This window comes from Xiphophorus couchianus, chromosome 12, assembly GCF_001444195.1.
Source record: "Xiphophorus couchianus chromosome 12, X_couchianus-1.0, whole genome shotgun sequence".
Lineage (NCBI taxonomy): Eukaryota > Metazoa > Chordata > Actinopteri > Cyprinodontiformes > Poeciliidae > Xiphophorus > Xiphophorus couchianus.
In genome coordinates, this window is record NC_040239.1 from 8,515,703 (window position 1) to 8,528,378 (window position 12,676).

At 37.5% G+C, this 12,676-nt stretch overlaps 1 protein-coding gene across 1 annotated transcript in view; it reads right to left on the minus strand.

Annotated features, from left to right (window-relative positions):
* The window catches only part of tmem8b (transmembrane protein 8B), a 50,269-nt gene extending 38,206 nt beyond the window's left edge, over window positions 1–12,063 (minus strand). The window contains exons 1-4 of the mRNA XM_028034549.1: window positions 11,663–12,063; window positions 4,752–4,941; window positions 3,822–4,029; window positions 752–885 (exon numbers count right to left, since the gene is read on the minus strand). Coding sequence (XP_027890350.1) covers window positions 752–885; window positions 3,822–4,029; window positions 4,752–4,941; window positions 11,663–11,867 — 737 coding nt within the window. The 5' untranslated portion in view covers window positions 11,868–12,063. The remainder of the gene's footprint in view (window positions 1–751; window positions 886–3,821; window positions 4,030–4,751; window positions 4,942–11,662) is intronic.
* Window positions 12,064–12,676: the final 613 nt, after the last annotated feature.

The window sequence follows — 12,676 nt, forward strand, 5'->3', positions numbered from 1 at the left end:
AATCCTGAAACAGATTCTAAATTTTGCTAAAATGGTACTCTAAAAATAAAAAAAACCTGGATGTGTGATTTATGTTGAAACAACATGCCTCAAAAAATTTATTCATTTATGTTACCACTAGATGTTCAAGGATCTAGATTGTGCTGAAATCAATTTTTGATTTTAATTTTGATGCAAATGATCTTCAAAATAATGTAATTTAAAAATGGGTTAATTTTCTATTATTTGCTCAATTCATTGCTTATATATTCCAATTTCATGCAAGTTTTTTCAAGGCTTTAAAACATTATTTATGAACCTTCTTTATAAAATATAAACAGCACTGTTATATTCTTTGTTTCAGATAAGCTGTGCAGACATGTTTCTCCTTATGCAAAAGGTTCTTATTTTAGTGTTCTTCTGTTGCTTCAGAGAAGTTGTATTTTCTACAGGGACATCCACTATTTAACAGGAGGGTTGCAGTGAATGATGCATATTACTAATTATAAACAGTGACTCACTCACTCTATTAGCAATGCATAAAGATAATCTAGCAAGAACAGGTTAATTTTATGACCTGATCCAATGACTTAAAATGGTTTTCAGTAACAAAGTGCCTTTAAATTATGTCAGCAAATCAATAAAAACAAGTTTGGTTTTAGCTGTTTTTGGCTGGCTTTAGCAGAATTCAAAAGCAAATAAATTCAAAGCAAATAACCACAATCCATCCTCACACTTGCTTTTTAAGATCCCACAAAAAGAAAACACTCACTTGTAAAGTGCTGATCTGTTATGGATTGGGATCATCTGGTCAATGAAGTATCCAGGATAAAGCACCGAAATTCCAATCAACTTCTGGACAATGAGCTGTGGTTGGAACAAATACTGGCATTCCTCAGACAAACCCTGAAACAACATCACAGCAGCAGTTTCAGTCGGTATTTCATCGGTTTTCTCATTAATATTCCTCTAAACCTGGTAAAGAGAAGATTAGGTATCATTCAGAGGCCAAAAATTCTCTAATGGACTGTGTGCATTAAGCTTGTCAGCCTCCTGGATTAATATGACTCTGTCCTCCTCCTCTCCGCTACACAGCGTAGCATGCACACCCACCATTTCATTTGTGCTGCTCTGAACCATTAATGGTTCAGAGATGAGGCAAGCACCAAGAATGACTTAAAAGCCAGGAGTCCATGTGTTGCTTCCACACACGATCGGCTTGAAAATGTGTTTGGAAAAGAATAGAACCTGAATTTGAAAGTACAGGTGTGAATGCAAAATGAGGTCTTACATCCCTATCATCTGATCACTAACCCCCTTGTGCATAAGCAACAATTACTGTGGCGTGTCATTACTCTAGGAGCTGCAAAGGTGACCTCTTGATTTATTACAGCCTGTCCTCCCGACCAGCAGCAAACGTCTTCTAGAGCAAGCTGGGTTTTAATTAAGACTCTTTCAAAATGGATTTTTCAAATCCGGTTGCTTTACTTTGTATTGGGTAGCAATAGTCTTAAATTTGACCACCTCGAACATAGAAAGTGAGTAGCTTACTTTTGGCAAGATTTCTGGGGTTTTCTTTTGTTCTTTCAAACTCCATTAGAGCCATGAAGCACCAAGATTCCCTAAAGAAATCCTGCCTAACTGCATTATTTGAATACTTTTATTCAGACATGCCCACAGAGGCTGTGCGTTTTTCAGGGTCAACTCTGGGGTATACAGTTAGTTTAAATTCAGCGTTACCTGAGCAATCTCATGTAACAGTGCTGCAATGAACGCAACCTTAAAAGATTTATGTTAAACTCAGGGCTCATTTCTGAATATTTTATTTGTAATGTACTTTTGTTGCTTACCTGACAGCACTGACTTCAGTGCGGGATGACTTAAATATCATTCCTATCTGTCAGCAGCTCTTTAGAGAAGATTCTTCCAATTGCTGGTGTGAACAGATTTTGCACATTATTCCACCAATTAAATTTTTATAACAGGATCTTCCTGTGCACAATTTATTAATGGGTCATTAATGTTTTAGATTTTCACAGACTTGTTCATCTACTGGAACATGGGCAGCACATGTTTGATTCCAGTTGGAGGATTTATGATCAAGCCTGAGGCAATGCTACTCGTTTTCCTCCATTTGTGAAAGTCTACAAAGAGGCTTCAATCTTAAAGAAACATAAACATAACAGCAGGTGGCGATAGAGCAGATATAACTGGCATCAAGATTCAGAAGAAAAGCATTGGCTAGTGAAAGGAGGTCCAGCTCTCTTGGAAGTGTCGATTGTTGTAGCTCTTCACATTTCGGGGACTTCTGTTTTGTTTTATCTATTATGAGTGATTGGTTTTATTAATCTTCTTCGTAAGGCAACTTTTAATTATAAACAGTTTTACTTTAAAAATACAAGATCTAATGTTGAATTCTGACTTTCTGCCATTCTGTGTATATGATTTACATCATTGCACTTACTGCCATTGGAGTGTAAGATCTTGTTCTGTCATTATAGATCACTCGGTGTGCCCTTCGAATTAAATTTTGCCCTTTTAACCGCTCCTATTTTTTTGTTTTACATCTTGCAGCATTCAGCTAAGACTGACTTACACAATCATACACAATCTCTTGAGTCTTTGATTTACATGTGAAGGTAGTTATTAACGATGTTATAAACCACAACTTTCCTAATTTAGTCAACCCAACACACTGGGCTGAAATGGGAATAAATCCATGAAGATAAACAGGAACAAGTACCAAAGTTTCATGAAAATATTTATAGATTCTTCTAACAGTTGTGAGGAGGAAGTTATTAGTAGAAGGCGATTTCTAACATATGAAGATCAACACATATCCGTCTTACATCAACAACATTTTCTACTGACTTTTCCAACACACATATTTGATCTTTAAAATATTTGGACAAATAAGTTGCTTTATTTAAAATAAAGCAACTTTATTTGTGAGGTCAGTACAAGCAAATCAAATAATTCACAGAAGCAGTCATCTGAACTCTAATTACCTACTGCAAGTAGAAAGAAATTTTGTAAGTCAAAGAAACAGCAGCTAAAAGCTGCTTATTTGTTCCCTAAAATGCAGGCTGGATCCTATTCTTTCTTTTCATCCTTTTCAAGTTGAAATCAACCCTTTTTCCTTTAAAATTGCTTCATAAAGCAGAATATTTGTATTTCTGTGTATACGCTGTAAAAGTAGAAGCTTTTCCCATTTTAAGCCACGGTGGCTTGCATCCCAAATGCCCCAAAAAGAAAACCAATTCCTTTGTGCATTTGATGTGATGGAAACTTCTGATGATATTTTTGATTGTTGTGTACTAGGTGCACTTTTGCCAGCCAGTGAAAACCACAGAGCAAGCACAACAGAGAACTGTGCTGGTCACAAATAAATCACCCGAAATGGAAATCAGCAGGCGTTTATGCAGCCAAATAGGAGAACAGGATGAGATAAAGGAAAACTCTCTGATACTGTTCTGCTTCTTTTGACTCTGCACCACGAGCTGGAAAACGCATCCTGGCACCTACTGACATTTTTCGTTTTTCATCCATGAAAGGGAGTTAAGCATGCATGAAAAAAATAGTAGTTGATCTCATTAAAATTATGTTACCAGTCACCACTGACAAGTAATGAGCAACATAAGAGTGACTCAAGCATCTAATTTGCTCCCTTAAAAAGCAAACGCTTGATGGGAGATTTCCACAATTCCGCCATGTTAACTGCAAGGCTGCAGCGATTGCAATATTGGCCTGCCAGGTCAATATCAAGGCAGATTTATTCACAGCATGTGTTTGTCAGTGGAGCTCTGGGAAGTCAGTTAGCTCTGATAAATGCCCGGGCTCACCTTGACTGAGATCTTGCCCTCATCCTTGGGTAAATGTGCGGCTAAGAACCAGTCTCCTGGGAGAGGGCTAGTCACATTGAACGCTCCGGTTGTTCGGTTTGGAAGAGTCCAGGTCAGGGTCACGGCGAAGGACCCCGGGACAACCGTATCCCGAGGGAAGCGGGTGTAAAGGGGGTTGATCACCGGAGGAGCTCCTGACCTGAAATACCTATTAATAGCAAAGCCACAATTCAAACTAAGGAACACTTTCATGAACAAAAAAGGGAGAAATTGATATGCAGTGTGGTGAAAAGTATTTGTCCCCTTACAAGTTTGTTCTCACACAAAACAGTTTTATATCAGACAGAGATAACCTGAGGAATTACAGAATACAGTTTTCAAATAATTTCATTCATTAAGGTGGGGAAAAAAATATCCAAAGTAGTATGGCTGTATGTGAAAAAGTAATCATTCAGGCCTTGGGTAATCTTAACTAAACTGAAACAGCAGGGTTAAGTCAGGCGTTTAATGAATAAACAAAGGGGGCAATTATATTTTCATGTATGAATAGCTTTTGACCAATAAAATTTGTCTCATCTGTAGGGGCAAATACTTTCTAACATCTCTGGAGGCATTTCAGCTGTGTGAGCACAGATGGATGGCCTCTATAAATATGTATAATTAAAATTGAGCATCACTGTCTATCATTTTTATTAAAAGATCACTAGGACACATGAGAAATTTTGCAGCACTCACCATAAACTATGATAGAAATAGATATGCAATATTAAAAGCTAATGCTAATGCTTTTACAGCAGCTCCTTTATGATTCTGAGCTGCTGGTAACAGTTGACCTTGCTCAGATAACCAGCCCGCTCTCCAGAGGTAAAAGGTTTATGATTGTCCACGTATTCCCTTCAAAAGGAGACAACTCTGAAGTCATTGTCTTACACTGTCACATTGCGGTTTGGGCAGCTGTCTCCAAACGTGCCCCCTTGCTCCTTGAAGGTGATGAGGTTCCAAACGGCCATCATTGTGTCTTCAGGCACATTGAAGTGGAACAGCTCCACACTGGCGAAGGAGTTGAAAGCATTTAGCTTACGAGGCGTACGGGTGAAGTAATCGGTCACAAAAAGGCAATCTAGGGAGAACAAAAACAAAAACATGAGTACTACATTGTTTCTGCTTGTTGTTCTAATGTTTTTTTTTTACCATTAATTTCTCAATATCAAAAATTCTGACTAACAGCACAATGCAACACCAGAAAAAAACATCTTATGTTGCATTTGTAGACTTTTCTTTTTCAGAACGACTACTGTTAGCATAATTTTCTCCACATGCTGTAAGAGTAATGGTGTATGCATTTCTTGTTCATATAACAAAGATGGAAGAACCTTATTCTAGCATTTTATCTAACAATAAACCATGTATCATATATATATGCATATATATACAAATCATATATTTGCACATGAGTGGTTTAACGTTATATACTGAGCTGAAGGACTTTCCTGATTTATAAACCAGAGATTGGAGGTTTGAACATAGGATCTGGGCACCACATAAAGATTTAATAAAAAGAAAGAAACTCTGAAAAATTGTGAAAAATCTAACCATAACAACTGAGTAGAGAAAAAACAACCCAAGATAACAATAACTGTTTCCAAAACCATTGCTGGTGTGATCATTACCACAACTAGAAATTCCTCTAAGATAAACATTTTTATTGTTAAAATTTTAAATACTAATCAATGACTTTATGAGTTTATTTTATCTCCAGACTGGTAAAAGGCAAAACAGACATGCTGTTTAAGAAAGGCAGATGCTCATAAGTCCTAGAATAAAACCGAAAAGGTTCAACAATTCAAACTGAGACAGGGAAGACTGAACAAGGTCACAAGTCCATCAAGTCACCACAAACAGTAAGGAGGATAGCAAAGGAGCCAAATGTATTCTTACATTGATCGCTTCACTCCCTGATTTTATTTATTTTATTACATTTCTTTTTGTGGCACCCCTGACAGTTTCCAGTTAAAGAATGAAAAATATGTGAAATATTAATGAGTTAAAAGAAGCAATCAAAAAGTTTCAAAATTCCTAAATGTATTGTCATCTTATTCCTAAAGTTGAACGTCTTTTTAATGAGATACCAGAGAAAGTGTTAAAGTGGCTGGATTTTTCTCTGCCAACCTAAAGCTCAATACGCAGTCATTGCCACAGCTTATACTCCATATTGATTGTCAGCTGGCTGAAAGAAGGCAACTAGACTTTACCCTCACTTAATAAAAACACAAATTTAGTCCTTAGACATTTGTACAGTGAGAACTAAAAATGTGCCATACACCCTGTTATTCAAGACCAAAGCAAAACCACCATTTTTAAAATCATTGCTTTAATGGTAATATCATAATTATTGCTGCAAATTTTTAAAGACAATCTGCCTGTAGCATCTAATTAGCAAACTAATCTAATAATAGCACTCCAGACTAACTGATTGTACTTGTGAGCCTAAGTTTTCACTACAAACCCAGTCTTGTGTGCATGCAAGACCTTCAACTGCATGGCCCTTCTCCAGTAAATCTGACAATGTGATTCCAAGTTAAACAGACAAACCACACAACTATGGAAACTGCAGAGATCCATCTAAATGTTAACTGATATCAAGTTTGCAGGCAGGGTGAACGGAAGAGACAGATGGAGGCACAGGACAAATCTCAGCGTTTTTTTTCCCTCTACCTATTGTACAGACGGAAAAACATTCATATATTTGCAGAGGAAAATGTTTCTTGTTTTCTGATGCCTCTCATTTTCTCATCCTTGGCACATTTAAACACAGGTGGCATTGTTGAAGCTTTCTAGAGTAAAAAACTTTTTGGGTTGAATCTAAATGTAGCCAGGAATTTTACAGTATGTTCTCTCAAGTAGGAGAGCACGATAATGAGGATGCAGTGTTTCAAAACTACAGCTGGAAAGCAACAAGAGCTAAGTAGCTGACTGCAGGCTCCACCTGTGCAGATAACCTGACTAATTAACCACCTGATATCAGCTTGTTATACTCCCACTGTGTTACTCTATAAAGTGCTGAAAGACAAAAAAGTGCTAATATTTTACATGTTATGTCATATTGTGCAAAAGATATATTTATGGAGAGTTAATATTTATTTTTTGTTGTTTGTTTAGTTTTCTCACTTCCAACAAGAAAATTCCTTTTCATTTAAATGTATTTCTTCATAAAAAAAAGACATAGCTTGAACATTCATATTGTGATCTGGTGCCTCCCTCTCTGCTGTGATTCAGCTCTGCCTCCAACACCCCTCCACACAGGAGAGGCTGTCAGGAATGTAGAGAAAGCTGTAGTAGATGAAGAGAATGACCCAATTAGGAAACTTCTCCTTTCTCTTTTATTTTCACTCAGACAAGTTAAATTCTTGGAAACCTTGGTAGCTATAATTCCAGGAGCCATTGGAAACTAGTTTTAACATTATTATTATTATTATAAAACCATAATGACAATATCAACATTTTTTTTGTTAGCATGCCTATGATCTCAGTTCACTTCAGTAAATGTAATTATAATGTAAGCCAAAAATGATTATTAGTGAGATTTCTTGAATTTTTCAGGGTTTTTTAAAATTTTATTTTCTGCTTGTACACAAGGTTGTAATCTAAAGATTTTGCTTTCCTTTGAAAAAGACTTAACTCATCTTGTGACTTTTGTAGTAAAGTAAGTTGACCTGATTTACAGGCGACAGCAGATATTTAAAGGAAATTTATTGACAACTTATTCTGTTTTTTCCTCGAGGCTTAACCTTAATTTTAATGCACTTTTGTTGATATTCTATGTTCTACCACACAAGTCCACAACAGAAAGCTCCTCACTGAACCTAAAAATGCACTTCAAAAGCTTAAATCAGCCAAATTTGTGATCATAGGTGTTGAACGGCCCTTAAAGCTGCAGATGAATATGCTTAATTAGCATCCTTCACAAGGGAAAATCCAGGATTACATCCACAGAAGTTTCTGCACATAAAAAGAACAACACCTGGCAGGTGTAATCTGCCACATTATTGACATGAGCTGGGCTGACACCAAGCACACCCTGCAGGTGGGCAAAAACTGCATGTAACTACATGCGAGTCAGCTAATTGCCACACCAGTACATAAAGCATAGGTGTTATCATAAACATAAACAGCAGCGCAGGTTGCAGATTTCCATGGGAACGACAAGGAGGCATCTTGATTTTTCATCTGCGGTGAATGTTTTCCATTTATAACACCTTTTCTCTTTGTGTTTGCGCATTACTCTCCTTACATCCTGTCCTTGCTGTAGCTGTGGTGACATCGCTCCTCTTTTGAGAATTGCAAATTGCTTGCAAACCATAGAAAAATGAGATTTGACACAAATCTTTTGAGGAAGGAATAAAAAAGAAAACCCAATTTGTTTAACAGGCAAGACAATACACTAAGCTCATTGTCCTAATGTGTCCATTTGTGGCTGCATATTTTTACAAGTGTTCATTTGTCCCCCTTTATTATTAGAAATAGCAAAGAAAAGCGATCCTGTATGCTGAGCAGGATCTGATGTGTTGATGCATAAAGTAAAAGGTTCCCCTGAAGGTGTTGTGTTGTCTATTGTTTGTATATTAAAAAAAGGATAAAAATGGCCTCTGTCTGCTCTTCCCACCCCCTCGCTCTACATCCAATTCTCAATGTGTTCACTGAATCTCACCTACAATAACTGAAGGCAAACTTGAATACAAAAAAATACAGAAAAAAAGAAGTGGAAACTGAGAGTGGTAGAGCAGACTTGGTTTCAAAGCTAAAGCCTAATCCCATACAAAGCTCCAAAATGTCTACTTTTCTCTTGTGTGAGTCTTTTCTGGACTTTCTGCATTATGTTTCAGCTTCTTCACAGTGAAATTCCTTTTTGCTTTTTGATTTCACAGAAAAAATGCCTGAGGTCAAAGACAAAAGTGCAAAAGGATGAGTTTGAAATGAACACTTGGATTTTCAGCATATTTTCTGTATTTTCTTCCCAACCTATAAAAAAATACATTAAACATCCAAAATTACACAAGATTCTATGAATGAGTGTTCATTAATTTGATAGAAATATGTTTTAGAGGAAAAAGTCACCAATCTTCATAAATGTTGAGCAAGTCTTCCAATTAATGGTGATTACACAACAAAAAAAATCTTTAAATTACAACAATAAAAGCAAAGCAAGTCTCCCATCTATTACAAACTGTAAATTCACTGTAGCTTATTCTGAAAAGTGTAACAGGACTGTCCATTTAAATGGTTAGGCTGGAAAAAGAACGGATTAACCAGGAAAGCAGCTAAAAGCCTGATGGTAATTCTGGAGGAGCTGGACATCTTCATAGTTCAGGAGGGAAATATGTCATTTTATTAATCTGGCTTTAAAAAGTGGTACAAAAAGTCAAAGAAAACCACAATAAGTTCCATTTGCATTTTATCGCAAGCCATGAAGGAGATATGGCAAATGCAGAAAAAACTAACACTGCACTTCACCCTAAACACATATTCCTCTCATTGAGACATGGTGGTGGCAGTATTATGTGAAGGGGAAAGTTTTGTTTCAGCAAGTAAGGGAGAGCTGGTGAGAGACGATGAAAAGATTTCCGTCCAGAGTGAAGAATATGTGGCAAGACTTCAAAATTTATGTTCACTGACAAAGTGCATTCAATCTGACTGAGCTGGAGGCATTCTGCAATAACACAAGTAAAAAAGTATTTACAAAGCTCAGACATAATCCAAAACACTTCCAGCTGTAATAACACTGAAAGGTGATTCTACAAACAATCGATTAAGGGGAGTTGAACACAAATGCATGCCACACTTTTCAGATTTTATTTCTAATAAAGTTTGGAGAACCACGCACAATCTTTTTTTACTGTACAGTTACGGACCACTGTGAATTGATCGCATAAAAATCCCAATATATTGCATGAAAATTTATGGTTGTAATGTGATAAAAATGTACAAGACAGAAACAACATTTTTCAAGGCCCTCTGCATTACTGCTTGTAGTAACTAAAATCCAACTTACAATCATACATTTTGCTTACTTTCCAGACTGCTACCTTTCCCTGTTTAATTGATGGTTTTGGGTAGCATGCAAAATTAATTGCAAAATTTCATCTCTTTGTGTGAAGACATTATTTTGGATGCCACAGTCAAATTAATGTCTGCAGTTTGGATGAGTGCCTATATGTCTAATTGCCAGCATGTTTGCAGTCTGTTTATAAGAAGTTATCACAAGGGAATTATACTCTGTAAATATTCAGAAATATGAGACGTTGCACTTGCAGGAAGCTGCAACCTTATGTTTACCCATAGCTATCAAAACATGGCAAAGTGAAAACACATCCACATTAAAATTCATTTTACAATCGCAAGCTGATATATTTTTTTATATTTTGAATGCATTTCATTTAACAAAGATTTGAAATTTTACATCCAAGCAAACAGTGGAAGCCTCAGTGACACCGAGGATCCATTTAACGCTGAGCTGCAAATATGCCAAAAACATCTCCATATGCTTGTTTTGTTTGTCAGCTTAATGAAGACATCTCATGAGAAGATAAAAGCATCCGAGTGCTTACAGGCTTTCTTGCAGCATGCTTCTGAATTTTGGTAATCTCTTCAAGGAGCACCTCCCTACCACAGATTTTTACTCTGGAAGAGAGGCTTAATACAGACATAATCCCGCTTTTTGTCATCTCAACGTGAGATTTATGCATAAACACCTCACACGGCTGTCTGGAAACTTTAATTTTTAACAGCAGGATTTAAGAAAGAGTATGCTTTTATAGATTTTCGTGTCTGTGTGAGCGGGTTTGTGGGGGATAAGATGCTGGAGATGAGTGCCCACAACAACAATGAGGACTTCACCCTACTGCTCACACCCACCAAGTGCAATCTGCTTGAAGATAATTCAGTCAGAATCATTCCTAGACCTTCTGCTCTGACTGGCATTCACACAGATCCACTGCAAACACAATGGTTTTCCCTTATTTATTTCCAGGTTTATTACTTATAAACCTGGGAAAATAGGAATAAAAAGGCTGATTTCAGCTTTTTGTCTCCAGCAAAGTTACAATAAACAGATGGAGCAAAACAGCAACAAGTCTGCAACATTCAGACAGATGTGCAGAAAAGTACAGTTTGTACTGCATTTTGTTGTTGTCCCAGAATCCAGAACAGAAATTTTAATATGTTTAGCTATGACATGTCGGTGGCTGACATTCCAAAGCCCACTAAAGCATTTATACTTAGAAAAATAACTAGAAGTCATTATAGTATTGCAGTTTTTTTGCTTACATTAAGAGAAAAAGAGAAATACTAACATGAAAACTCTCAGATGGTTAAATTATATTTTTAAGTTTGAAGTCTGTGGGTAATTATGAAATTAGAAACAAAAAGTAACTACAGTTATGGTCATATTTACGTACATTGCACTTTATAATAAACAAATTAAACACACAACGAAAGTTAACAACATAAGCGTCCAGTCTGATGTGTTTTCCTCCCTGTCAGTTTCATAACCGATACATTCTTCAGTAGCGTTTATCTCAGTGAACCATAATTGGCAGCTATCTTTTTCTCATTCTTGTCATTTAAAATTATTATTATTATTATTATTTTAATACGCTGGCAGCAGTGAAGGCAGCAGCGCAGGGTGGATGCTCAGGCGACTAAACCAGAACCGGGATGCGGTGCTCCCACCGCCGCTTGTCCTGCTGCTCCAGCTCGGAGAATTTCAGCACCACCAACAAAAGGAACAGCTCCGCGAATCAAAGCGGCGGCAGCAGCACACACAAACACACGCATCCACTCACCTCCAACAGCGCAGAAAAAGGTGTAAACAAGCAAGAGGAGCCTCGGAGGGCTACATCCCGAGCCCCGACGCTCCAGCTGCAACATCGTTAAAAGCCGTACGCGTTGTGAGGAGGGCTCCAGCCCGGCTGCAGGTCTCAGGCGCTCTGCTGGTCTACATTTTTTCTGATTATCTGCCAGCGACCAGCTGTTTGTGCATGACGTCATTCCGACGACGACGTCGCCGGCGCCTCCTCTTTGGCTTTGATTTGGCAACCTCAATATGTCGAGCGCTTTGATTGGACCAGCGGCCCTGTCTGTCCGCCGCACGCTGCGGACGTGGACTGCAGCACAGGGCCTCGTCACCGCCGGAGCCGGAGCGTCCGCCGGGCCACCGCACACAGGAGACTGGAGAGGACTACAGAGGCTGCAGCTGCCCCCCGAACCAGCGACGCAGCCTCCTCCTCAGGGAGCCGATGCTGAAAGTTAGCAAAGACTTAGTGCTGCAAAGCCCCTTAAAATGTGTACACATTTCTGTATCACTGATTTCGACTCAACTTTACTGTCTTTGTTTTATTTTCTATCTTTATGGAAAGTTTGTCTAAAGTCCTCGTTTCAGAGTGGATCTGTTTAAATGCAATATTGTAAAATCTAACTTGGACTAAAGAAACTTGTTGATTTTTGGGAGAACTAAAAGAAAAAAAAAAACAAAAAACTTTAAGAACTAAAATTTGCTGATGCAAGTTTAATTTTTCTTGCAAGAAAGATCAAGAATCAAGAGTATTTATTCGCAGTCTAAAACTGTGGTTAGTCATTTCCATTCACGTGTAGTAATACAAATACAATGATAATAATTACCCTAATATGGCAAAAATAATTTTACAACATTTGAGTCCAACACAGTATTAAACTTCAACTTCGTTAGCATCGAGAGCTGCTGCAGTGTTAGCTCTTAATTTTGCACAAACAGCACTTAGTGGAGATTCAATTTTAGCGGTGCTACAGTAGTTTTATTTTCATTCTTCTTTTTAATGTCA